At 39.1% G+C, this 26,114-nt stretch overlaps 1 protein-coding gene across 2 annotated transcripts in view; it reads right to left on the bottom strand.

Moving 5' to 3' along the window:
• Positions 1-5,495: 5,495 nt before the first annotated feature.
• The window catches only part of YES1 (YES proto-oncogene 1, Src family tyrosine kinase), a 50,522-nt gene continuing 29,903 nt past the window's right edge, over positions 5,496-26,114 (bottom strand). Inside the window, exons 2-12 of one of the 2 annotated variants that reach the window (XM_062632879.1) lie at positions 24,098-24,367; positions 19,155-19,254; positions 17,938-18,036; positions 14,458-14,561; positions 13,938-14,087; positions 13,567-13,722; positions 12,096-12,275; positions 9,740-9,816; positions 9,236-9,389; positions 8,568-8,699; positions 5,496-7,785 (exon numbers count right to left, since the gene is read on the bottom strand). In XM_062632879.1, coding sequence (XP_062488863.1) covers positions 7,577-7,785; positions 8,568-8,699; positions 9,236-9,389; positions 9,740-9,816; positions 12,096-12,275; positions 13,567-13,722; positions 13,938-14,087; positions 14,458-14,561; positions 17,938-18,036; positions 19,155-19,254; positions 24,098-24,362 — 1,626 coding nt within the window. In that variant the 5' untranslated portion in view covers positions 24,363-24,367 and the 3' untranslated portion in view covers positions 5,496-7,576. Of the gene's footprint in view, positions 7,786-8,567; positions 8,700-9,235; positions 9,390-9,739; positions 9,817-12,095; positions 12,276-13,566; positions 13,723-13,937; positions 14,088-14,457; positions 14,562-17,937; positions 18,037-19,154; positions 19,255-24,097; positions 24,371-26,114 lie in introns of both variants that reach the window. The other variant, XM_062632878.1, reaches the window with a different exon arrangement.

Consider the following 26,114-nt stretch of genomic DNA (forward strand, 5'->3'; position numbering starts at 1 on the left):
TTCTAGGTACCCTGGCTGTACTTCAGAGAGGCCACCTGCACTTTTCAGGGATGTTTTCTTTATGGTTCACAGGGCTAGTTCCCAGGCTCACAGTTCCAAGGCAGCAGCCCTTTCTCTGTCAGTATTTTTGAGCAGACAATATCTTTTGCTCAGTAATTTCGCATTCTAACCAGGCCACCTTTGTGGCTGCTCACATCACTGCATAAATCAGTTATTTTTAATATCCAGTTGTTAAGTGTTAAGTGTATAAGATTTGGCTCCCAGATCAACAGCATGTTTGGTAAGGAAATGGTTAGAAGATTAAAAGCTCAGGTTAAAACCTCCAAGTCAGAAAGATGAAATCAAGAGAAGGACATACAGAGAAACATCAGATAGGCAAGGCTAGACAAAAATCTTTTCTTTCAGAAGTGCCTTAACACCAACAAAATGACTCTGAAAGGTACCGACCAATTCCAAGCACTGTGCAGTTGCGACAATTTTTCATCCTGCAAAAATGAAGTGTATGCAGCATGTCCAAGAACTCCGCAATGCCTGTGCTTTATTTGATACTTTAAAGCTAAACATATGTATAAATTACTGCAAAATCAAGACCAGATGTGCAAATGGGAGCAACCAGGAGAGGGAATCATTCACTTTGCACCCAGGTCTGGGTGGTGACTGTCAGTTTAGTTGCATTACCATCTATGTTTCATCTTATACTTTCCTGTTTCCAGATGCTGATCCCTTCCTCAAAAAAAAGAATTAGAATGGGTTTTCAAAATGAAGAGTTGCTCCTGCATCACCTCCGACTCCCTAGAGGAAATAAAAAGCCACCCTAGACCAACAGCCCAGAACACTGTCAAAGATCAGCAGCCATCAGATCACATATCCTCTGCAGAAAAGAGCATTTCTATAAATGAGAGAGCCTCTGCATACTACTCCTTTCAAGCAACTGCTCTGTCTCCCAGAGTTGTTTTGGTACCTGAAATCATGTTCAGGTTCTCATTACCTCCGGCAGGGAGGTAAGCACTTGTGGTCCAGCTGTTTAAAGTCCCCAAGACTCAGGGCTGAGGCTAAATTCTGCTGCATACCACTCACTACCCAACATCAACATATAGTCCCAGCAAGGGTTTTTGTTAGGGTAAACCATATGCACATCATGTCCAGCAAACTGCAGAGTGCCAGAAAGAGGACAGACACAGTATGAAACCCCATGCCAATTGTGATTTTTTTTAGTAACATGGAATAAAGATAGTCTTCAGAAATATGAGACCATGAGCTGCAGTTCTGTGAGGTCTCCCCTGCGCAGGGTATTTGCTTGAGATCTGAGAAACCAGTGTCTGAGCCTCAGTTTTGTAAGAACTTTTTTTGTATGATTCTAGCTAAGACACTTGCCTGTGTCTCAGGTCCTCTGCTGTTCCTAGCTACACTGGGTAAGAAATTCCATCCCACTTTCCTTGGATGTCATAAATCACATACTGGAGTGGCTGAGGTTAATTGTGTATCTAGGCAGGCTGGACCAAGCACATTTCAATCATGACAACAGAAGGGCATTCAGCATCTTATAACAGACCAGGTGATATACCGACTCCAGTCTTAGGGTGACTAAAGATAATGGCTTATGCTTAGAATAACTGAGTATGTAATTTCTGGATTGCCAAGTGATATAAAAAAAAAAAAAAAGGAGAAAGAAAAAAGTAGAGCTTTCTGTGAGAAGCACTTGCAAAGGTAGATAAAAGGAGGAAAAAGCATGATATCAAGTCACCAGTTTTGTGCGTGTTCAGTTGACTGCTAGAGGGTTTTGACATATTCAGTTGCCTTGAATGGCAAAGAAGGAATTGCTCATTCTGTGGTCTAGGGCACTGGCTGGCTGAAAGGGCACTATAAAGCCCATCTGCAAATGTATGGAAGTTACATCTGGTATGAGAAGGGAGCGATGAGAACCACAGAGGAACTCGTGCTTGTGCTCACTGAGCGCTGCTCGTAGAACACCATCACAGCCACATCCTGCCGTAACAAACGGCTTTGCCTAACAAAACGCTCCTCCCTGCAAGGCAGGTGTGTACCATAGTGCCTGAGATGCAGCTGTCTGGCGAGCTGAGAAGGTGGATGCTGCTAACAGTTCCTGCCATCCTTAGAGGCCGAGGTCAAGCACTTACCCACACGTGTCTCCGTGGTGTCTAGCTGCACTCCTGGGCAACCTGGGCTAGCCCCAGGCTGAGCATGGTTTCCCAACTCAAGCTCCACACTGTCTGCACATAATGGTTGATACAGCAGTTTTGTGGGCCCACGGGTTTTATCCATGTTTTTACACTTTTTTGGAGTAGCTCAGAGGTGGCCATTGTGTGACATAACAGGAAATAACTGCGGACTTTTCTTAGGAAATCATGTAGACCAGGAGTTGAGGTTGCTAAGCAATTCTAAAAGCTGCCCATCCAAAAAGAAATTTCAGAAAAGATTCTGGCTGTGGCTTGGTTATGGTCTTCCATTTCATCCTTAATGAGTCAAAATACCTCTTCTCCTCTTGCCTTAATTTGCCATCCAGAGTTCATGAAACTGATCTCATTTGTGAGGAATTTGAGAGTGAGAAATGCTATATATTAGGCAAAATGAATTGTTAGGTAAGACAGCAGATGCCTTGGGAACCCCAAAGAGAGATGCTGTGCATCAGCAGGTTTCTGCCTATTGCCTGCCATAAGAATGTCTGTCTTGGGACTCAGAAGACATTGAGCTATTTTGTCGATAAATCAAGAGCACTTGCACAAGGCAAGCTGGCCTGTTGAGGTGGGTATATATCCCACTACCTTCCTGAATGCCATTTGTCATTCCCAAGCTGTAGGGAGGGTTTTCCTTCTTACCTTAACAATCAGTTGACCTCAGGGAGCGTATCTATTGCTAAGTATACATACACTTGCTTCTCAAAACACTTAGTAGTAGTCTGAAAAGGCTCAGCCATTCTAATGGCAGTGGCGCCAGAGATTATATTTAGCCTATTAGTAATCTACTTATTATAACCTTAAACCACTGAAGCTATTGATTGAGATTCAGGTTCATATTGGAAAAAAATTTACCCTTGCAAGTGGTAGTCCTTAGATAAAGGCAGCATGATTAAATGCACAGACTTTGATGCAGTCACCTTAATAAATAACATTAAAGTGTAAATGATGGAAACTATTTCTATTATACTTGCAGTCTTTCAGCACAAAAGAATATACACTTTATGCTAGTCATAAGCCAAGAAAGACAGAGCCATTCCAGAAGTGAAGACAGTAATACAGAATGAAATCAAAACTCCAGTGGAAGCATATGGTATGCATCTCACCTTGCCTTAATAAGGCTGCTCTGCTAGGAACCAGTTAGGGTGAGCTGACCAGAACCACCACAGAGAACACTGTAGCAGCGCTTGGCATTAGCCTTGCTCCATTTCCACTGTTCCACAAGGGAACAGATGCTCCTCAGTTCCCCTGCATTCCTACCTCCTTTTCAAACTATGACAGAGAGAACAGATGACACATGCTATGCCACATCCCACCTCACCACCTGCTTCCCTCTGCCCAGTGTTAGCACCTCAGCTGTTTACCTCCATACTCCTGTCTTTACGCTAAGGGAGAAGCAATGAAGTTGTTTATGTTTCTCCAGCTAATGCTTTCTCTGTGTCAGTAGGGAAAAGTGCAGAGGAACCCCAAAACACAGCCCTCAACCAAATGCTTAAGCCTTTGTCCTGCAATGGGTTCTGTTCCCCACTCTCAACAACCTCCTAAGGGTCTCTCACAGATGAGAACTGCCTGTGTAAGACCCACCAGCTATCCAGGATTTTTGATCAGAGCCCAGATTTTACACCAAAGGCCGTTGTAACAAAACCAGATAGAACCACCCCATTGCCATCTCCTGACTCTTCCCACCCTGCCCTGAAAAGGCACAGAGATGTGCATCATGGGGGTTCCCAGCCCTGCACTGACCTCCAGGCTCCTGCCATGCCAGGAAGGACAATGTCAGTCTCATTCCTGCATTAGGATGAGGCTGAAGGAGAAGCAAGGTGTGTGATTAGGAAGGCACTTGCACTTCTGGGCACTTAACACAAGGAGTCTAAGTACCTACTGCACAACACAATAGCTATTGGATGAATCACAATTCTGGACTCAGGCAGTTACCCACCCAGACCGCTTATGGCGCCCAAATCAGTTACTCAGATTTAGTCCTAAATTCCTTAGCAAGGTGTGAGAATATGAGTTTCCCATTTGCAATGTACTGTTCAGCTTAAATGAATGCTTCTGTGGTTTAAACCCAACATGATTGTGTAGCTCTAAGCAGTGTCGCATTTTGGAGGCAAGTTGGCACAAACGTCTAGAGCTTCTTCACAGAAAACTTAAAAACTAAGTTTATTGGATTGAACAGATTAAATAAATAACAAAAGTGGGGGCTCATTTAGTTGCTTATATTCATTTATACTCATTTCAGCTATGAATATGCATTTTAAAATAAACAGTATTGTAGGTGACGATGGGTGACATGGCATTCTGGCTTATTTCTACCCATCAGCAAACTCTAGGAGACTGAGGAGAAAAAAACCCCAAAACCTTTCCAAGGCTACTTTTCAGTGGCAAGAGCTGTTCATGAGCCTAGTGGTTGCAAGGGTAAGAACACATAAGGTTCTTTTCATGCTAAAATAGAGATGTATTCTATCTAAACAGTAGGATCATACACATTTTTATGTCTGCAAGGTTACTCAAAAACCAGTATGAAACAATTCTTACAGTACCACAGCTTGAAACAACACAGGACAGAAACAATCTGCAGGCCTAGCATGCAGAATGGGCATCACAGGGCTCTGATGGACACGGGAAGAGCACAGATTACCAGAAATAAAATGACTGTTGCATTAAAAAAATATGTAAAACATTATTACACTACAGGAAATACTAAAAATACAGTAAACTTTGCAGTCTGTAGTAAGAATGGTTTTAGTGTTGTACTAGTTATTACTGAAACTCAAACTGTTCTAGCTTCTTAATCTACAGTGGCAACGTAGATTAACATTCAATGAAGATAAAAAAAATCAGCCATCAGAAGAACAAATGTGTAAAATTCCCTGAAAAACTGCACAGAAAAAGTCAGCAGTGGCTGCTAATGCCAGATAAAGCAAGAGGGAGGAAACGTGTCTGCCCTGCAGCATGGCACCAACTGCCAGCTGAGAGTCTACGTTGGACTTGCTCTCACAAGAATCTCAAGTCTGTGTGTCTGCCTGTCCATCATGGGGGTTAGTTCTAAGTCCAGACAGAATTGTTCTAGCCCATTCCTGCCAAGGACTTCTGCTCTAGAAAATGTCTCCCTTTTCACAGCAATAATACACCACAAACTCAGCATCTTGTATGGAAGTACATTAAAATAGTTTACAGAGGATAAAAACACACCCCAAACTCATGATGGTTTAATTTCCCCCCTTTCCCCCTCAATATGAAAGCTACTCTGCTTTTGTCCCCCTCCCATCTCCCTCCTCCACCCCTCAAATAAGCAGATGCAATCAAGGAGAAATTTATTTTGAACCAATTCTGCAAAACAGTTCAACAATGCCATACTTTATAAAAATACTTAGTTACATAATTAAACTTATTACTATTTATATAAAAAGTGTGAATGTGAATTTTAAACTCTGTTAGGGTAAGAACCACATCAAGGTCTTCAGGTGAAACAAATAAATTTTCATAAACATACAAACTCATTTGGAGCAGTTCTATAATACACAACCATTTACAATGAACACGTTCAATTAAGTTAGTGTTTTATTCCTTTGCTATACAAGTGTTATTACAATGAACTGTTCCATTCATTAATTAAAAATCCAAACAATGCCAGTGTCATTTTTGGCATTTTTTGTTATAACTGTATTAATACATAAACTCATATGAATGTGTTATTAATTTTAAAATATTTAGAAAAATTAAAATTCCATCGTATTTTTGGGTTGATTTTTTGGTGGGTTTTTTTTTTGTTTGTTTTTCTTACATAAAGCCCTTTGAAAATGTGATAACCACAGATGTACAGGTGATGAGAGATGATGAAGGAAAATGACAAACGATGGCACTGTTCTCACAAAGATCTGTTTGGTAGTTGGATTCCACATAGTGTAAACCCATGAAGAATGTTAAGTTTAGTACCAGAACTATATTACCAGCTTTTCTGAAATTCATTTGTAGGATAGCTTTACGATGATAATATGAATTCCAACCTGGTAGCTAAGTAAGAGTTTAGTGTTTCAAAATTAAAGTACTTAAGCTTGATCAGAAATTCAAGAACCTCATGCAAATCACTGAGTAAAAGACATGATGTTATTGCTTGATATGTCAGTAGCCAAGGAAAATAAATCTAGATGTAGTGTTAGCTGGGCTGAATACCAGCAAATTTAAATGTCAGTATATTTGGACAATATTAAATACATTTTATCCCTTTAGTTTTTAAACTGTCACATTTTCTTTTGCTTGTTTTTATTTAAATAATTCTGTAGGAAGGGCAGAAGTGGGAAGAGCAACTGTGTGTAAGTGTGTCTTAATAGTCAAGAAAAGCAAAAGTGCAATCAAATCCCTGAACTTGTGACAGCTAGCATTTATGGCACCCACCCTTGTTAACACACATAAGCCACTTAAAACAGTGCCAAACCTGTCTGAAAAAGGACCTTAAAGTGGCTGTTTACCAGCTTCAATCTTGCTTCCCTGGTGAGCTTTGTTCAGGTAGTCTTCCCATACAAAAGCTCGCTGTTGGATTGGAGCTTAAAAGTGAAAGGCTTTCCCCCCCTGATTGTATTACATAGCTTCAAATATCATCATACTTTATCAACACAATTTTATAAAATATTACCTCATTTTCTAGTTACCTTCATTATTCTTAATTAGCTATGCAGAAAGAATAAAAGAATATGCTACTTTCCAGTTACATTAATACAAGTATTAACACAGTGCATTATGCTCTCTAATTTCACTATTGAGGTCTACCATTTAGATCAAGTTCGTCATTCACTGTCCCAATTTCTCTTTTAACCTGCCTACCCTAATTAAGTCCATGCAAGAGGAAGCTTAAAGATCAAGACTATGTATCAAATACAGTGGTACCACCTTTTCCTGGGGGTGGGGGGCACATTTATGTAATTTGAGCACAGGGAGTTTTACGGAACTGGAATAGAATTGCTTGGTCCCACAAAGTTCTTCTGCTTTAAAAATGTCTTACCCCAAGATGACCCATTCCAGACAATTCCCTCTTTAGTAGGATGATTATCAAATGTCAGCAACATAAAGGATTTGAAACACTGTTTTTTCTGCTATTGTTCACACCAACACTCGTTTTTCTACCCCGTATTTTCAGTAAGCTTCCTTTGGACCCTGAAAATAAGTTGGGAAAGAGGAAAAAATAAAAACATGTCATTGGTAAATTAGATTATAACACTTTAAAAGTGGTTTTGTGCAACTGCATTATGAAATTCCAGTTTGCCATTAAGAGCATGCAAAGTAGCGAAGATTTTCTTTCCTTTGATTCCTTATAGATGTCAGGAATTCTTTGCAAGTCTTTTACATTTGGCAGATTTGTGCATGTTATGTAGACTGTTGGCTTATAAATTGTCTCCAGGCTGGTACTGTGGTTCTGTAGCAGTAAAGTAGTCCTCCAAGAAAGACTGTATATATTCAAATGTTGGTCTCTCATCAGGGTCCTTCTTCCAACACAGTTTCATTAACTCATGGAGAGACTCTGGGCAGCCTTGTGGGCAAGGCATCCTATATCCACGTTCCACTTGTTCAAGAACTTCCCGATTTACCATCCCTAAAAGAAAAGCATTTTAGCTCTGAATGACATCATGCAAAGAACAGTTTCCCAAAGTAATGCAATGCACACGAATCTACCAGAACAGAACCTTTAATGAACGCACCTTATAGCAAATTAGTTTTTCACATTTTGCATTAAATACATTTCTGAAAATTATTTTATCACACTGGTAATGCTTCAATACCTGATCCTTTGTCCATTTGTATGTTACCTCATTCATTTACTTTCCCACTGCCTTGGGCCTGTCCTTTCAAAAAGCAGACTCAAACAGAAATAACCTTCTGCCTGCCTCAGGTCCCATTCAAGGACTACTTAATTTGAAATCAGGCCTAGAAAAAGGCATTATATGCACCTATCAGGACTGCCCTACAAATTCCATCACAGCAAAATATTTGACAAGATATGCTACATATGTTTAGTTCAAAATCCGGTCTAGCAGGTTCACTCTACTGATGCTCACTGTAGTCTGGGAAAATATTAAAAGCAGAAATTTCAGGGAAAGACAGATAGGAAAACATAAGGATATTTAATGACTTGAAGTGAATTATCAGTCACATTTACAAAGCTATTATCTTAAAACACTTAAAAATATATATATAATAGTTAATCTGTAAATAAACCAAGTAGCTTTGTGAACAAAGGAACCAGTGAAGCATGACTAAGTTTTTGTCTCTGCCTGTCAACTGTGGGCTCTGAATGAAGGCAAGAAGTACAAAAGGTAACCTCAGAAGCATAGAATATGACAAAGAGAAGAAAAAGCTATTACATTTGCTTCTTACCTGGATATGGCACTCTCCCTTTTGTTACCAGCTCTGTCAGTAAAATTCCAAATGACCACACATCCGACTTGATTGTAAACCGACCATACAACGCTGCTTCTGGAGCTGTCCATTTAATTGGAAATTTAGCTCCTACAAACATTGGAAAGACAGATACTTAATTTTCCCTTGCTTACGCTTCAAAATATTTTGAGAATACTGCACTCAAAAACTTCTTACATTTTGCTTTGTTGATAAAATTCAAGGTGGTTTAGTATTTTAATATTTCAAACTGGAAAGATGTTTCCAACTAGGGCAGCAACTACTAGCTACAATTTATGGAAGCACTTAAGACATCTGGGATTCATAATTAAATACGTTTTAAAGTGGGATGACCTTCATAATGAGCAACCTCTCTGGAATCTGAGCTCTCTTCAAACTGTAGCAAGTTTTACCCTCCCAAAATACCTGATAACATTTTCTGAAAACATAAGCATAATTTTGACCTTTAAAAAGTTTACTAAAATTTCACTTAGGTGAGGGTGGCACCTAACTATAGCTGTAAAAGCAGTTTTATGCATAATCTTTATTCATGCCGCCAGAATACAGACACTTTCTGCTAAATGTAATAATTCTAAGTAATCTGAAGGTAACTGGTCTTATTTATTCAGTAAATAAATAGGTCTTACCTTGTCTTGCAGTATACTCATTGTCCTCTATTAACCTTGCTAAACCAAAGTCTGCTATTTTACACACAAGATTGTCTCCTACGAGAATGTTAGCTGCCCGGAGATCCCTGTGGATGTAGTTCATTCTTTCAATGTAAGCCATGCCATCAGCAATCTTAAAAATAAAGTTTTATTAAAGATTACTTTTCATCACTATATCAATTTCTCCCAAGCATTAAGCTGTACCCCTTTATTTTAGCTCTATTCTCACTGTATAAGTATAGGATGTATAGCACAGCAAGAGCTTGTGACAGCAATGATTAGAGTGCGGGTGGCTATACAGTATCTCTAATTGGGAACTATACTGTTTCTTTTTGACAAATTCCAAACCTACAACAGAAAATGTTAGTCAGAACAGCACCCAATAGCCAGAGCATTCAGTATTTACATTTAGTTGATGTCTGATATAGTTTCAAATCTCTCCTCTAAGGACAAAATAAAGTTTTCTTGGTTTATACAATGTACCTGAGCAGCCATGTCGACCAGCTGTGGGAGTTTTAAGTATTTCCCTTCTCCTTCTTTAAGGAAGTCTAGCAAGCTGCCTGTAAAAGAGAACACATTTTGGGAGAAAAAGGAAAAAAAAAAAAAGATGTGATCTGAAAACATGAATGAGATTTCTTTTCTTCGTAGACGTATGATTTACATATTCATCTCTCAAAGGCTGTATTTGAAAAATCAGTCATTTACCAGAATACATGACTCAACGACTCCTGGTAGTTGTCTCTGTCCTGTAACTGTAGTGACTGTAACTAGTCAGTGCAAGTTTTATCCAAGTACTTTGAAATCCATTCCAATAATTCAGATAACTAAATACTAATGAAACAGACTGCTGCTTGATGACTATATGGCAATATGTAAGGATTGTTCCCAGTAGTCTTGGTATCAGTGCTTTTCCTAGCTGAATTTCTTTCCACAGTGAAATTTATAATTAAAGAACAAATAAACCTCCTATCTGTGATTTATTTCATTTCCTGACAGTTCCAATTATACACTAGGAAAATTATTCTTAAATTGTTGCTTTTATTTTATTGCAAGTATATTCCATTCTTTATGATATATTATCTTTTCCCATTTATATAATGCAATCATGTCCAGAACGTTACAACATAAGCAGTACTTGAAATCAGTTCCAAGGACCTGCACTTCTTTCAAGACAGTAAAACTTTGATGTAATAGCTTTCTCTACAGGTGCTATTCTGCTATAAGGGTATAGGAACATGATCTCTTTCTTAGGAAACTGATGAAGGGTGGTAACTAATTAGTCTCATCTCAGTCATAATTACAATGACAAAAGTTACAAGTGTGATGCTGGGGAAAAAAAACAGTGATCTGCATACCGTGCACTGGATTCATAGCTGTAGCTGTGAATTGGATACCTCTGATGTGGTTACAGTCACTTGCTGTATTTTTGCAATGAAAGTTAAAGTATGGCAGGCCAGACCAACACTGATGCTGCTGTTTGACATGCGTGTTTGCACAGACTTTTCCCCATCTTGGCTCATGAGTTCAAAGGAACAAAGATTTCAAACTCATCTCTAGTAACCTGTTTATACCAGAAAAACATTTTGGGTGCTGTGCAGTTTTCATCTCTTTTCCTCGTAAAAGCAGAAAGAAAGACAAAGAAAATACTTGTTCTACTAGCTTTCAAGTATGAGCCACCAAAGAACCAAAGAGGTTTTGATCTTTGGTAAAACGTGAGAAGTTTTTCAAATTAAAACAGAGGCTTCCAATGACATTCTGAATTCATCATTTAGACAAACACTCAACTATTTCTCCAATTTTTCACTTCTGCTTTCGGAAGGTAACGTCCTGGTTCTGGCTTCAAACTTTATTTTTTCTTAGACAGAAATCTATAAAGCTTTTAATTATTTTTTATTTTTCTGATTGTCCTGCCAAACTTGATTTACGGACAATGAAAACTGATTTTACATTGCAGCTTTTAAGAGCTGACAGACAAGACTGTCTAGTGTTATTCAGGAATACCACCACCACAGAAGGAACTTCTTGGAACTTCTATTCTTTTCCACCTTTTCAAAAGTATACAACACCTAAAAAAACCCCATGCAAACAGGACACCGCCCCAGATAATTTTGGCAGAATACTGAACAAAAGTAGCCACTCTCTTTGGACTTTAATATTCCTTCTATTTCTTACCAGGATAGCAGAACTTCTCTGTGAGGTGAACAGAAGTCTGCATTTTTTAAAAACTGGAATAATTGACTTGAAAGTCTGCTGTTTCTTAACACGAATATGTTTATGTTTATTTCTACATTAAGTCTAAATCTCTGCATCTGTTTCAGCAGTGAGGGGAGAGGGAAACAATACAGAGCAAGGAAAGAAGGATGAAAGACTAAAACCAAGGAAATAAATGAGGTAGTCTGGGAAAACCCCTCAACCTTCTTAAAATTTACTATTACACTGCTGGAAAAGGAAAATTAAAACCAACAACAAACAAAAAAACCAAACCCTACTGATTCTGCCATGGTGAGCTTGACCTTTCTACAGGCAGGCATATTCTCATATTACCAGCTATACCATCCAATTTAAATGTAACAGTGCACACTAAAATTGAGGACAGAAAAAAGCCCAATCTTGTAAGATTAGCAAGGGTGACACAGATGTGCAAAAAAATCATGCCTCCACCCATGATCTAAATCAGATCTGCTTCAAGTAGGTCAAGCATTGCTCATTTTAATTTAATCAAAATTACCACTTATACTCCAGTCAGCTTAAACCTAACATTAATTAAACATTTAATTTGCCATCTGGCATCTTAAATAATATTTTAAATGCAGTATCTTCAAACTATTCTGTCACACACCTTTTGTCATGAATTCAGTGACGATGTAGATTGGTTCCTCGGAAACAACTGCATAGAGTGGAACAAGCTTGTCATGTCGTAATTTCTTCATGATCTGAGCCTCCTGCAGGAAAGCTTCTGGCATCATTGTACCAGGTTTTAGTGTCTTGATTGCTACTTTTGTGGTTCCATTCCATGTTCCTAGGGAAAAAAAAGTCATATTCTAGTCTCCAGTATAATACTGAAGAGATTTTCTACTGAAACATGTTTGCTTTTATTTTCTTAGCTAACAAAGTAATTACAACTATTTAATGATAATAACAGAATTATAATAACAGAATAAACTAGAACTATATTGAAAATTAATTTTACCTTTACATCTCTGATCATAAGCATCTGCCCCCTCCTCAATTCTTTATCAGATTATCTTAGAATCATAGATTCATAGAATCATAGAATAGTTAGGGCTGGAAAGGACCTTATGATCATCTGGTTCCAACCCCCTTGCCATGGGCAAGGACACCTCACACTAAACCATATCACCCAAGGCCTCATCCAACCTGGTCTTTAACACTGCCAGGGATGGAGCATTCACAACTTCCTTGGGCAACCTATTCCAGTGCCTCACCACCCTCACAGGAAAGAATTTCCTCCTTATATCCAATCTAAACTTCCCCTGGTTAAGTTTGAACCCGTTACCCCTTGTCCTATCATTACAGTCCCTAATGAAGAGTCCCTCCCCAGCATCCCTATAGGCCCCCTTCAGATACTGGAAGGCTGCTATGAGGTCTCCACGCAGCCTTCTCTTCTCCAGGCTCAGCAGCCCCAACTCCCTCAGCCTATCTTCATACAGGAGGTGCTCCAGTCCCCTGATCATCCTCGTGGCCCTCCTCTGGACTTGTTCCAACAGTTCCATGTCCTTTTTATGCTGAGGACACCAGAACTGCACACAATACTCCAGGTGAGGTCTCACAAGAGCAGAGTAGAGGGGCAGGATCACCTCCTTCGACCTGCTGGTCACACTCCTTTTGATGCAGCCCAGGATACGGTTGGCTTTCCGGGCTGCAAGCGCACACTGAAGCTGGCTCATGTTCATTTTCTCATTGACCAACACCCCCAAGTCCTTCTCTGCAGGGCTGCTCTGAATCTCTTCTCTGCCCAACCTCTAACTGTGCCTGGGATTGCTCCGACCCAGGTGTAGGACCTTGCACTTGGCATGGTTAAACTTCATAAGGTTGGCATCAGCCCACCTCACAAGTGTGCTGAGGTCCCTCTGGATGGCATTCTGTCCCTCCAGCGTGTCAACTGAACCACACAGCTTGGTGTCATCGGCAAACTTGCTGAGGGCGCACTCAATCCCACTGTCCATGTCAGCGATGAAGATGTTAAAACAAGACCGGTCCCAAGATCTTCTCAGATCCTGATACTGATTTACTTAAAATACTACTACTGTGACATGTGCATCAACAACTGAAATGTGTTAAGCTCTTACCCATCCATACTTCACCAAAACATCCTTGGCCCAGCTTAACTTCCAGCCTCAAAGATTCTCTAGGGATTTCCCAGGCATCTTTTGCTAGTCCCTGTGTTTGTGGTTTCACAGTGGGACACACAGTTGTTAGCTTATGACACAGCCCATCAGCATGTTCTGGAAAACAGAAAAAAGCAGCTTAATTGTAAAAGTGGGATAAGACCGTGACAAAACTAATATCCTAATGCTGATAAACAGAATTAGTCCATTTACTGTTTCTCAAAATCAAGAGAAATATTATAGTTGTGAATTCTAAAAATAAGCTATGTACACAGTTTTTCTTCCTTTCAATAGGCACAAGGTAGCATTAGGACACTAGAACTTGGGCTTACCTCTGTAGTGTTTCACAAGCTTCTGCAGAGATTCAAATTGTGCTCTGGTTGTGATATAGTATCCACCATTGTCAAGTTTTCTGATTTTGTAGTGTTTCACATTATCACCTCTGACCTCATCCCAGTCACGTATAGAAAGGGAGTAAGCACCTAGGAATCAAGTCATACTTGGTTCTTCACCAAAAATTTACAGATCTATTTAACATATCATAGAATCACAGAATGGTTTGGGTTGGAAGGGACCTTAAAGATCATCCAGTTCCACCCCCCCACCACAGGCAGGGACACCTTCCACTAGACCAGGTTGCTCAAAGCCCCATCCATCCTAGCCTATTACAAATACTTCTTTCATTAACCTAAATTAAACCCCATAAAAAATCATACCCCCCCCCACTGTCATGATACACATACGTGTGTGCACATGCATACGTATAACGTGACAGACATAAAAATCATCATTATGTCCACCTTGGTGGTAGTGGAAACTGGAGAGAGCAGACACATACGTAAGTAGACTTACCTTTAGTGGTTTCACTCTCTCTTACTAAGAAAATACCACGCTGGTTCCCAGGATTTAAAAGTAGCCTTTCTGCATCCTTCCTGCCCATCTTACCAAAATACCACCTAAAAATGTTAAAGGAAACATGTAAGTAAAAGCCTCCTACACTTTGGTAATCATATAAATACAAGATTCAGAAATCTCAAGCATTGACTGGACTACTAATATCCCAAAGCAGTTACAGATCAACAAAGGTAATGACAGCCAAATACTCAAAAGATGACCTATCACTAAACGGCTTTCATTTCTGTTGTTTGTAAAATACATGTAAAGAGGCCTTTATCTATGGAATACCATGATTTTCTGATGGTTTAACAATGGACCTCAACAGTACTTAACATTGAAAGTAACACCTTCCTGTTTAAGAAGTTCACAGGTCAAGCACACTCAAACAGCACACTCAAAACACTGCAGCTGCTGAAACCACCTTCTATGTGTTAGAAAACAATATTTAGTACAAAGTGGGTGTGCATAAATGTCATTGGATCATGGGTTCCTTCAAGTTGAAAGAGGCCCTCAGAAGGTCTCTGGTCCAGCCTCCTGCTGCAAGTAGGGTCAGGTGTGAGATCAGATCTGTTTGCTCAGGGCCTTGTCCACTCTGGTCCTGAAAACCTTGAAGGATGTATCCTGCACAGCCAATCTGGGGAACCTGTGCCACTGCCTAGCTGTCCTCAGGATAGAAAGGTTGCTTCTTACATACATGCAACTTTTATTGCATCCTATCCTTCTCTACCTCAGTAGATGGAGCACTTTTTTCTAGTGATCGTTTAGAAACAACCAGGTATCATTTACTTCTCCATCAGTAACACTCCACCTTTGTTGCATCATTCTGATACCAAAAAAGAATCTGCATTTTTTCTTGCCTTCAGTTCTCTCACAAAAAGGATTTCTTCTTTGACGTGCCCACAGAGCGCTCACCCTGATGAGCAGCCTGCACACAGTTCTGTCTTGAGCCAGTGATAACTTTAAGGTCCATCTCCCAGTGAATCCCCAGACTTTGGAATAACAGTTACTTCTAACTACATTTTATTTTGACTGCATGCCTCAGAAGTGTAAATTTCAAGAATTTCCATTTGGCACTGTCATAGTATCAAGTAAATCTGTCCTTCATGAATGCTGGGAGAAGAAAAGTAGCACTGGAAACTGCTACAACAATGGTTTTGTGGGAGAAATGTTTTGTGGGGGGAAAGTATAAGTAAGGAGAAGGTCTGTGAAAAGAATGGCCTGTGTAACCACTTGGGAATTTGAAACTTACTCTTTATTGTATTTGCAGTTTGACTGCTTATGTAGATGTGCAAAGTTAGAACTGGAGAAAGTCTGGATGTAACCTATAATTTTACTGACGCAAACTTGAACCCTGCTTAATTACCTCACATCCTCCCTAGACTACTACAATTTACAAACTACATTGTAAAGTGCCATTTTATTTCATTACCTGTAAAATAACAGTAGGGGTTACTTGGTTTTTTTTATGAGTATTAAACATTTCTATTACAGTATCATTTAAAAGGCACATGGATAATATGGATCTTGTCACAAGCAGTTTGCAATATAAAATACCTTCAGGATTAGAAAAAAATCACTTAAAGAAAATCCTAGCAACCTGGGGCTGTGTATTGCTTTTGCTCTTGTAACTGCAACCCCAAAACAAAACCCGCAAACCCTATCAAGGCCTAGGGCTAACAAATGAACTCTAAACCAAATGAACTCTATTCCAAATGCAGTAGTCATGCTTTGCCAATCTTTAGGAGCCATACTTGCTTTGCAGAAACTTTGTGTTCTTAGTTTGAAAAGGGCTATCATTTCCATTTTACCACCATGCAGCTGTAATGGCAATATGCTTTTATTGCATAATTTAAAATAAAACAAAACCCCAACAAACCTCAACTTCTCTTCAAAAAACTCTGAAGTCAGTAAGTTTAAAAGCAGGTGAAATTCAAGGGCATAAAAATAACAGTACATCTTTGATACCACCACTTATTAATAGCAAAGAGCCAGGTGAGAGCAGCAGCAACATGCTAGTCTCAGCTTGAGATTCAGGAAAAAACTTTGAAATCAGGAGCTCTTCCCAGAAGTGCAGTAGCAAACATAGAATTGCGCATGTCAAGGAGCTGCTCATTGGCAGTACCATGCCTGTATATTGAAGCAAGAGGTGCAGAGGTTTATATTTCTAGTACAACAAATACAGTTAACCCCTTGGAACAAGTATAACCTGAAACTGTACTCCAAGTCACAACTCCCACACGAACTCTATGCAATTCTGCAAGTGCCCTGGGATCTTTGTAAATAAATGCAGGAAGTAGTGGTACCAAAAGCAAGACAATTTTCCCAATTCATAGTAGTCCAAAGAGTGCCTAACAACTTTGTCACCATGAAGTTATTACAGATTAGCAATAACAGTCCACCCAAATGGGTATTTTTAAAATATAATATTAGATGCTGCCAAGGATATAGCTGAACTTGAATTAGGTTTGGCAGTGTGCGCTTGCAGCCCAGAAAGCCAACCGTATCCTGGCTGCATCAAAAGGAGCGTGACCAGCAGGCTGAAGCAGGTGATCCTGCCCCTCTACTCTGCTCTTGTGAGATCCCACCTGGAGTATTGTGTGCAGTTCTGGTGTCCTCAATGTAAGAAGGACATGGAACTGTTGGAACAAGTCCAGAGGAGGGCCACGAGGATGATCAGGGGACTGGAGCACCTCCTGTATAAAGACAGGCTGAGAAAGTTGGGGCTGTTCAGCCTGGAGATGAGAAGGCTGCATGGAGACCTCATAGCAGCCTTCCAGTACCTGAAGGGGGCCTATAAGGATGCCAGAGAGGGACTCTTCATCAGGGACTGTAGTAAGGGGTCATGGGTTCAAACTTAAACAGGGGAAGTTCAGGTTAGCAATAAGGAAGAAGTTCTTTACTGTGAAGGTGGTGAGGCACTGGAATGGGCTGCTCAAAGAAGTGGTAAATGCTCCATCCCTGAGAGTGTTCAAGGCCAGGTTAGACAGAGCCTTGGGCAACATGGTCTTGTGTGAGGCATCCCTCATGATGATGATCTTAAGGTCCTTTCAAACCCTAACCATTCTATGATTCTATAAGCAAAAATAAGAATAAAAACCTAGAGCTGGTGGTGTGTGAACTCTTTAACCCATTATTTTTGCGTTATATGAATCACAATGTATGTTCCCCAATTCTCACCTTCATTATTGTATTCTCCTGTCCCTTTTCCTTTAGCCCATATACAGCAACAGGCATAAAACATTTGCATGAGTGTATCTCACACTTACTACTAATTACACCTTTGACATTATCCAAGTAGCATTACTATCCTTTAATTAGTAGTATTACCCTACCTTACCCTTGCATGTTACACATACTGAATTAAGGGAATAGTGTCACCACAGGGCACAAAGGGTAGAATGGATAAGAAGAGACTGAAAGGATGTGATGTCTTACTCTTCTGCTTGAATGGAGTCTGCAGGAGCTACATAATTGCTTGGGATGTAGCCTGTTTTTCCTGTAGCAATGGATCTTGCTTCCCACCAGTCTCCTTCTCTGCAATGAAATATCAGTTATTTCTTCCACATATAAATAATGCATCATTCCCTAGCACCTATAACATCCTCACATATGAGAAGCAAGTTAAATTTAGGTAACATGTTATTTTAATTATGAATGTATCTAAAGTAAGTTTGTCTGCACCTAAACACATTTTTCTTTTCATTGTAAGCAACACAAACGTCTCTTAGTGGAATTCTTAATTTTAAGGATTTGGATTTTGGTTTTGTTGCTTTTTGTTTGTTTGTTTTTTGTTTCTAATATAAAAATAATTTATCAATATATGCAAAATGTAAATCTACAACAAAACATCTTATGGCAGACAAGTGTAAACAAACTTCCCCGTTCTCTAGTCTTCATCTGCCCCTCCCACATCATTCTGCGTGTATGCTGACAGTGAGCCATAAAGGAAGCAGGAGATCAGCTAATAAAATTAAGAGACCTGGACAAATCAAAACTTCTGCATGTATGAATTAGAACTATTACTGCAGCCCAAAGATGAGTGCAAAGAAATCTCCAAGGTGAACAAATTATTTCATTATCAGGAGACTTCTAGAAACCAGGCTGTAGTACTGTAACACTGCTGGAATCGAACTAGAACAGCAAACTACTCATAAACTATCTGAGCGTGGATTTACTGCAGAGGCCAGCTGGACCCACTTCCATTGTGAGATGTCCCTGCCTACAGGCTGCACGCTTGCCTCCAATGAATGTACTTGCTTCCCCAGAAGATACAGAAAACTGTCAGGTGCAGAGCCTGGGATGGGACAGTATGTGTCTCTGTATCTGCTGCCTGAAGTGGGTAGCTGTGTCTTGCTGGAGCAGGAAGTGGAAGGATACCACCTAACCCACTGCAGAGGGGAGGCTTGGGGCCACCCCAATCACTACAGTTCTACACTTACATCCAAACCCTGACTTCAGCCTGAAGAGTATTGTCTTACCAGTACCGATATTTTAACCCCATGCTTGTTAGAGCATCATGTGCATCCAAGAAAAAAAAAAAATAAAAATCAATCTGCTCTTCACTGAACTAGGATACACAGATTTCAAGAAGAGGTGAGGATCTACTTATACCCAACAACCATCAAATGAAGTCTGTGAATGAGAACACTTACGTGTTATTTATTATCTGGAACCGTTCACCTTTCTTAAATGAAAGGTCATCTGTAGTTCTGGCTTCATAATCATATAAGGCCACAAATACAGTAACACCACCTTGGGAAAAAGAGAAAAAAAAAAAAAGATATAGCAATAATGTTGCAACACTTGATTTAAGGACTTGTCTGTGAAACAGCTCATCAATTTTGAGTGGGAAGCAACTAAACACTCCAGGTTGCATCTCATTTTGAAAGCCGGACCAATAATCAGCTCATTTCTTAAAACAGAAGAAAGCCTGTAAATAAACACTCTAAAAATATGCTTTCACGCCACAAAAGGCAACTAAATACATCACTGGAAGTACATTAATATTTAGAGCAGCTATATACAGAAACCTGAACAGCACATCAGCAGTAAAAAAAGCCAGCTTCTTGGTAAGAAATGCAATTCTAGAAGATCCTACAACACCACAAGGGTGAACCGTGAGCCACTGATTTTTACAGAACTAGTTTCCTGTTGAACATAGTTATGACTTGATTTATTCCTAACTTTCTGAGGTTAAATACATCAGATCCACTCAAGGAATTGAGCCAGAAATAAAAGTATTCTGCTGGGGACAAAGACATTTCTCTGCTTTAGGACTAATAATTCCATCAAGTTTCCCCATCAGCAAAGGAGACTCTTGATGAGGATAATCCAACAGCAGAAAACAAGGATCAAGATGACGTTACAGGACAAGCAGCTCCACTCCACCAACTCCAAGGGATTTGCTTCTCCATCCCACTTCTGGTACAGGGCATGTTGTTGAGCATGTCTGTGCTGGACTTGGCTGGGATAAAGTTAATTTTCTTCATAGTAGCTGGAACTATGTTTTGGATTTGTGCTGGAAACAGTCTTGATAATACAGAGATGTTTTTGTTACTGCTGAATGGTGCTTACAGAGTCAAGGCTTTTTCTGCTCCTCACACCACCAAACCATTGAGCAGGCTGTGGGTGCACAAGAAGTTGAGGGGGGGACACAGCCAGGACAGCTGACCCCAACTGACCACAGGGATATTCAACACCATATGGTGTCATGATCGGCATACAGAACTGGGGGTAGAAGGAAGGGAGGATGTTGGGAGTGATGCTGCTTGTCTTCCCAGTAACCATTACATATGATGGAGTGCTGCTGTCCTAGAGATGGCTGAACACCTGCCTGACCATGGGAAGTGGTAAATGAACTCCTTATTGTGCATGCATGGCTTTTGCTCTACCTGTTAAACTGTCTTTCTTTATCTCAACCCATAAGTTTTCTCCCTTTCACCCTTCTGATTCTCTCCCCCATTCCACTGTGAGGTGAATGAGCGAGCAGCTGTGTAGGGCTTAGTTGTCAGCTGGGGTTAAACCACAACAGTGTCCCACAAACGTGTGTGAGATGGATGGTAGGGAAGCTCCTATACTTATGATAGGAAAACTTACACTGTAGTTAAAAGGACTAATCTATGAAACTGGGCTAAAAGACAAAGAGGGAAAGGAAAGCAGGCTATATGAGACGTAAAAGATACAAGTGAAAATAAAGAAGTACGTACCATAACTAGGAGAAAGTTAAAATAGAAAACTGCAGACAGGCAATCCAGAAAGACTTTTTAAGCTCTAGAAATGCTATTTCACAGTCTAATGGACTTTTAGGAAGCATAATGATAGTCTAAGCAATAACTTATTTTTAAATGTATAATATTACATCTCTAACATGTGCATATATGTACCAGAATATATACAGAAGACCAGCAACAGAAACATGCTGCATCTAGTTTCAGATTGCTTCTAATTTTAGATCTTATAATTAACATGACAGTGATCAGAAAGGAAGAATACATAATGAAATGGATATTGTCTACATCTAATATTCTTTTGCAATGTACACTTTCTGACATAAGAGCTTCTAATCATTTAAATATGTTAATTTGATTTAGAGTTGTCGTCTGATTACAGTCTCTCACTCAGCAGGTATCAGCCAGAAATGAATTTACAGTTCCTCTAGGAAAAACAGAACAAAAAATCCCTACAGGTGGTCAGAGTAATTAAGGGGGAGGGGGGTTGAAGTGTGATTTACAAACTGAAAGTTAATTAGAATATTCCCAGAAGCTAACAGTTTCTAATCCAAGTAAAAAAAAAAAAAAAAAAAATCAATACAGTTCTATCGATTTTTGCCTGCATTACTACATCACTGTGTTATTTTGATGACACAAACTGCTACACAGAGCAAGAAAATTGTGGGGACACATACTACATTCGCACAAACAGAAACCAAGTGTTGTGGAAATAAACCATCTTCACAGAGTTGTTCAGCAGATGAAGAAAGTAAATACTCTTATGTCACAATATCACTAAAGTTTTTAACTGTATATAAAGAAACTGGGAGACTTCATGAACTTGGAAACAAACTGTACAACATCTAGAAAGATACTAACATGGGCACAAGAGAGAGAATAATTCTTCTAGAGTGTGTAGCACTAGCCAAAAGTAACGGATTCTAATGTAAACCATGCAACAGGAGAATTATCAGTAATTATCAATATTTGTGTACTCTTAATTATTTTAAAGAAATAATTGGAAAAGCTACCTTACAATCCTTGGGAAGTTTTGATTTCAACACTTCAGCTATCATAAAATCTCTTATTATGCTCACACACGAGTGTTACCTATTTCATAGCAAATAATAATAAAGTACTTACAGAAAACAGCAACAGCACAGAGAGTTTTAAACAAACAGATACTGTTGAAATGATTTTGAAGTCTCTTGCAGCTGTTCTGTGATTTAGTTCAGCTGTTCAAACTATTTGTGGTCATAACATTTTCCCTTAAAGGTTATCCTTTCATTAGGTCAGTATTCCCATCCTCTTATCTAGAGGTAATTTTGGAGAGACTTTGCTTTTTTGCTCAGCATGAGGATTACAGAGTGTTAGTGTTTACATACCTTCCTAGAAGGCAAGAACAGTGGTCCAGTTTTGTTTGATTTTTCAGTAATATTCTATGAATTCAAAGTATCTGATGATTGAGAATGTGTAATACAGGGGCAGTGTTGACTCACTCAGATTTATTTTCCTTTTCTGCTCTAGAGGAATAAAAGACAGCTCAACTCTTTTCAGCCTCACTACAGGCCACAATGACAACCATATCATCTTTCTGTCAGACATCACTGAAGGACTAAGTACTACTGACACTTATGTCCTGTTCAACAAGCCCATCTATTCTCCTCTCTTGCAAATCAAAGGGCCACAGAATGCAACCCAGTGTTTTATGTGTCACAAATACAAAAAGCTTACAGCCAGATGAAGTTTGTCATCTTACTCGTTCACAAAACCACCTAATTTTGATTGATCTCAAAATTGGTACTGAATGTAACAAGCAATTGCTGGTGTATTTCTTATTTATCTATTTATTTTTCAAGTGTGTGTGTTTGTGGATAGGCTGGTTTTACAAGGCATAATTACATATGCAGTATCATTTTACCTGATTGCAAAATGATGTCTGCTGATAACTGATTTCACACTGATGAGATATTAGACTATCTTTTTCCATGCAAAATCTCTCCTGTTGACTCTGGTCCAAGATGTAACATGCTTAACTACCAGTAGGAATATGAACAGGCAAGAGAACATCCCTTCTGGTCTCTGCAGAGCAGGTTTGTGGTACCTGGTGGGGGGCTACTTCCCTGATGTCTGTTAATGCCCAGGAGTGCCTGCACACACTGCTGGAGACTCCCATGTAAATAAGGAACAAGATCTAGTAAGAAGACATACACAGAGATTCTTGGGGGAGGTGAAGCCAAATAAATTTTCCTCAGTGGAGATAATGAATGTAAATAAATGCTGCCCTTATTTCATTTCTGTGTATGTTCATCCAAAACAGGGATTCTGAGCAGAGTCAAAATTCTGAGACAGGATAGATGCTCATTTTAATTATTTGATTTTTACTGGATTCCCAAACTGGGAATATGAGGTGATCATTACCTGTCAACTTATATTTAGTTTCCTGAATTACTTATTGTCAAGGTCACAGTAGGTTTTTCATGGATCTCAAATTTCTTGTGTTTAAAAGATTTTAAATGCCACTGTAATGAGACATTTAAGCACTGTAATTGTGCTACTATTAAAGGTCTGTGGGAAAACTAGAAATAGACTAATAAGAAATTATTTGCTGTTTTTTGTGAAGTGTCTGTGCAAATCTTCTAGAATAAATTACTCTTCTTTCTCAAAGCTTCCTCTCAAAAATATCTAGCAAAACTACCGAAATTAGCCATGTGCACAAAATCAGTATTTCTGTAATGAAGTTTTAAGACTCTGCTATAAAGGTAGGTTTATAACATCAAACTTGTATGTTGCTTATAAACTCTCTGAAGATACAGTATTTTAATCTTAGCTAAGGTCTTTGCACCTTGTAAATTCTATTTTTACATTTTCAACTCTGGATTTAATATGGCCACCAACAATGAGAATTCTGATATTTGTTTCACACATATTGTTCATACAGTAAAATACACAGAATATACTGCATAATCTGTTTACCTTTATAAATGAAGAGATTCAATGCTACATTAATATAGGTAATTTACAGCTTTCAATACAACTTTGCGCCTCTCTCCAAAAGTTAATGGCCATTATCCCATGTGCATTCCTTCAACAACCTAGAGCTTTCAATACAATTTGATCAACTATTCCCATTATTACTTTTAATAAGTCTTAAATTTCTCTGTGCTGTGATCGTAATCCCCCTCCAAACCAAAAGCCAGTCACTGCCGAATATGGGCTGAATTATTACCTGAGTAATAAAGATATTGAAAATCAGAAATGCCAAAAATGTAATTTATTTCTAACTTGCAATTTATTTCTGTGTGGCAAGAGATCATATTATTTTTTAATATGAATGTCAAGCTTTAATAATAAATTATAATAACATCATTTTATGTAACACTCACCTGTTAAAGTACTAGGATATGGACTTGGCACAGCTGAAAATGAAGATGATGCTCCTCCAAAGGGTGTCATTCCTGAGGGCCCTCCAAAAGGAGTCATGGAATGACTATTAAAATTAACTGCTGATCCCTTTATTGACGGTGACTGTGTTGCTTGGCTGGAGTCTGATCCATAATGGCTGACATGGGAAATAACAGGTTCTGGAGTATTATCAGTTCTGTATTTCATGGCTGGACCTTTATCTTCTTTGCTTTTGATGCACCCCATGGTTGCTCCTGTGAGAAGGAGAGGGAAAAAAAAAAACAAAAAAGAATTCATCTCCATGTGGTGTCTTTTGATAATCAACACAGAGGATTCCCAAAAAGTTACTAAAAATGCTGATTTATTACTGTTTAAAAAAGCACCAAACAACCCACAGCAATTGCTAACACATGCAGACTATAAACTCCAATGAAAGTGATCTGGAACAAAATCTAAACCATTCATAGAATAGAGAAGACCCCATTATTTTCCCTTACAGCTTCACATACTAGCAGCACATTTGGATTATTCTTCATCCCAGTTCTTTGGTGGACTGTAAGTGGTAAAAGAGAAAAGAGGGGGAAGGGGGTAGAAAGAGGGAACTGGGCAACAGATGAGGTGAGGAAAAGACACTGAAGACTTCAATAGCAGAGTGAAGGGGGAACAGATGTGACAAATCCAGTCAATTATCCAAGGCAATTAAAGAAAAGAGGTGGGGCATTCCTGCTTTCTTTTTTAAGCACCTGTACCATCAGGTCCTGACCAGCTGGTGGTGTTACAACTAAGGCATCTGAAGATGTAGAGAAAAGTTTTCAGGTACTGCCAGCCCCCCAAAACGAAGCTCAAAACCAAACCTGGGATATTCATGACCACAGGAGAGGGTTACGCTTTAGTCTAACTAGAATTAGAAAAATAATTTAGAAAAGTAATTACAACATCCACAGTGGTTTAGAAACTGAACTCTATCAGGACAGGTGACAATTTATAGCTGACAACCCAAGACTGCCACCAGCTCCCACTGTGCCAGAGCTGTTTACTAGGGGGACACCTATTCCCTGCTGATGCAACTGATCAGAGAAGAGACATGTCACCAACAATTAGAATTACTGAGTCTTAAGAAATCACCACCTGCCATTCATCAGCTGGTGACAATTGATGGCAGGCATTCTCTGGCTTATCTCAGACGGGAAACAAATCAGGAAGTAAGCAGAAGTCTCTATTAGATGCAGTGCTAGTCTGGCATGAAATTATTGTATTCTTGCAAGGGGAAAAGTTAAAACTCTAACTTTGAAAGGAGAAACCTCCACGAAACCAGGAAATCAGCTGCTCCACATTATCTAATGAAACAGCCAAGAAAACCACAATTAAAACCAACCAACCACCACCAAAAACCAGTCTGAAAGCAATAAAACAAGTGTTCTGGTAACTATAACAACAGTTTCACATGGTCTAAATAACAATAAGGGAAACAGTGTTTCCCACTGTGTGTTTAACTATCTTTTTCCTTTTCAGTTCCCTCTTACCTTGTTAACTATTACGCACACAAAAAAATGGAACAAAGTAAATCTTTCTGAACAAACACTATCTTAACATTAAGTCACACTGAGAGAAATTAATACCCTTGTATAACCAACCGTTACAACAGAAAAGATACTCTAATTTCCTCAAGAACTGTGAATCAGAGTTACTGGAAAGAAGGAAGTAAATTTCATATGAAATTTACTGCTCATAAAGATTAAGAATATTCACTCTGCCAAGTCAGCCCCTAATGCTGCAATATAAAACACTGGCCTTGAAACAAGCACGAACAAAGTCAAATAAAGGCATTTTTACAAATTTCACCTGAGAGTTTTACACAGAATAAAGTGTTATTTTTGTGATGATTCATTATCTTTTTTTTTTTCACTTCTGATGCTACTATTGCCCATTTACTAATTGTGCAAAAACATTAATGGAACAAGACTCAACTGCATGCATGAAGAATGCAATGCGTCTAAA

This window comes from Pezoporus occidentalis, unplaced genomic scaffold (genome assembly GCF_034315485.1).
Source record: "Pezoporus occidentalis ecotype Australia unplaced genomic scaffold, CSIRO_AGI_Poc_V1 ctg4, whole genome shotgun sequence".
Taxonomy (NCBI): Eukaryota; Metazoa; Chordata; class Aves; order Psittaciformes; family Psittacidae; genus Pezoporus; species Pezoporus occidentalis.